The sequence below is a fragment of the Sinocyclocheilus grahami genome, unplaced genomic scaffold (genome assembly GCF_001515645.1).
Source record: "Sinocyclocheilus grahami isolate Dianchi unplaced genomic scaffold, SAMN03320097.WGS_v1.1 scaffold3519.1, whole genome shotgun sequence".
NCBI classification, from domain to species: Eukaryota; Metazoa; Chordata; class Actinopteri; order Cypriniformes; family Cyprinidae; genus Sinocyclocheilus; species Sinocyclocheilus grahami.
Window position 1 is genome coordinate 4,645 of NW_015508636.1, and position 804 is coordinate 5,448.

General features: G+C 37.3%; 1 protein-coding gene across 2 annotated transcripts in view; it reads right to left on the reverse strand.

Annotated features, from left to right (window-relative positions):
• Nucleotides 1-171: 171 nt before the first annotated feature.
• The window catches only part of LOC107576332 (formin-binding protein 1-like), a 6,700-nt gene continuing 6,067 nt past the window's right edge, over nt 172-804 (reverse strand). For both annotated transcript variants that reach the window (XM_016262527.1, XM_016262526.1), the window contains exon 4: nt 172-715. In XM_016262527.1, coding sequence (XP_016118013.1) covers nt 708-715 — 8 coding nt within the window. In that variant the 3' untranslated portion in view covers nt 172-707. The remainder of the gene's footprint in view (nt 716-804) is intronic.

An 804-nucleotide genomic window follows, 5' to 3' on the forward strand; every position in this document is an offset into this window, starting at 1 on the left:
CATCACAGGAATAAATTACATTTTAAATGACATTCAAACAGAAAACACGTATTTGAAATTGTAAAAAAAACAAAAAACAATGTTACTGTTTTTGCTGTATCTTTAACAAATACATGCAGACTTGGTGAGCAGAATAGCAAAACATTAAAAATCTTAATTGTTTCAAAACATTAAAAATCTTAAATGTTCCCAACTTTTGACCAGTAGTATACATCATCTTTCCAGCATCAAGCTATATATAGCAGGAATATGAATGGAACGCAGCACTGTTGTGGTACCAAAAATTCAGCTCATTTTACAGACCACATTCCCAGGGTTTTAGTTTGAGGAAAGGTGAGGAAATCGGAACAACTGACACATACATACACTCACTCGCACAGGCTGAAAGAAACGTTAGCGCCGTTCAGCAGCGATGAAGAGCCGTAAAGCAAAATGATATATGCAGATCATATTCACCTCCTTATAAAATAACAGACAGGTAATAAATCTAAATGCCATAATATTTCACTGATTCGCTGTTAAAGTTCCTCTCTACAGCAGGAGAATTTAGGCCGAGAGGTCTCTATAGCCTCTTCCTCTGTTCCTCTCTTTGTTTTGTGTCTGTCTCTCATCTGTCTCACTCTAGGGTGGTTCATGGAGAGTAGGCTGTAGTTTTCCGCACATATGGCTGCTGTTTGCCCTGCACCACTGAGTCCTCCTTCCATACTTTACGAATCTGCAGTCATACAAACAAACATATGGGAAAAAAAATGAAAAAACATGTTAGACTTGGTGAAAGTGATGGATTCATGGCCACTATTAAAA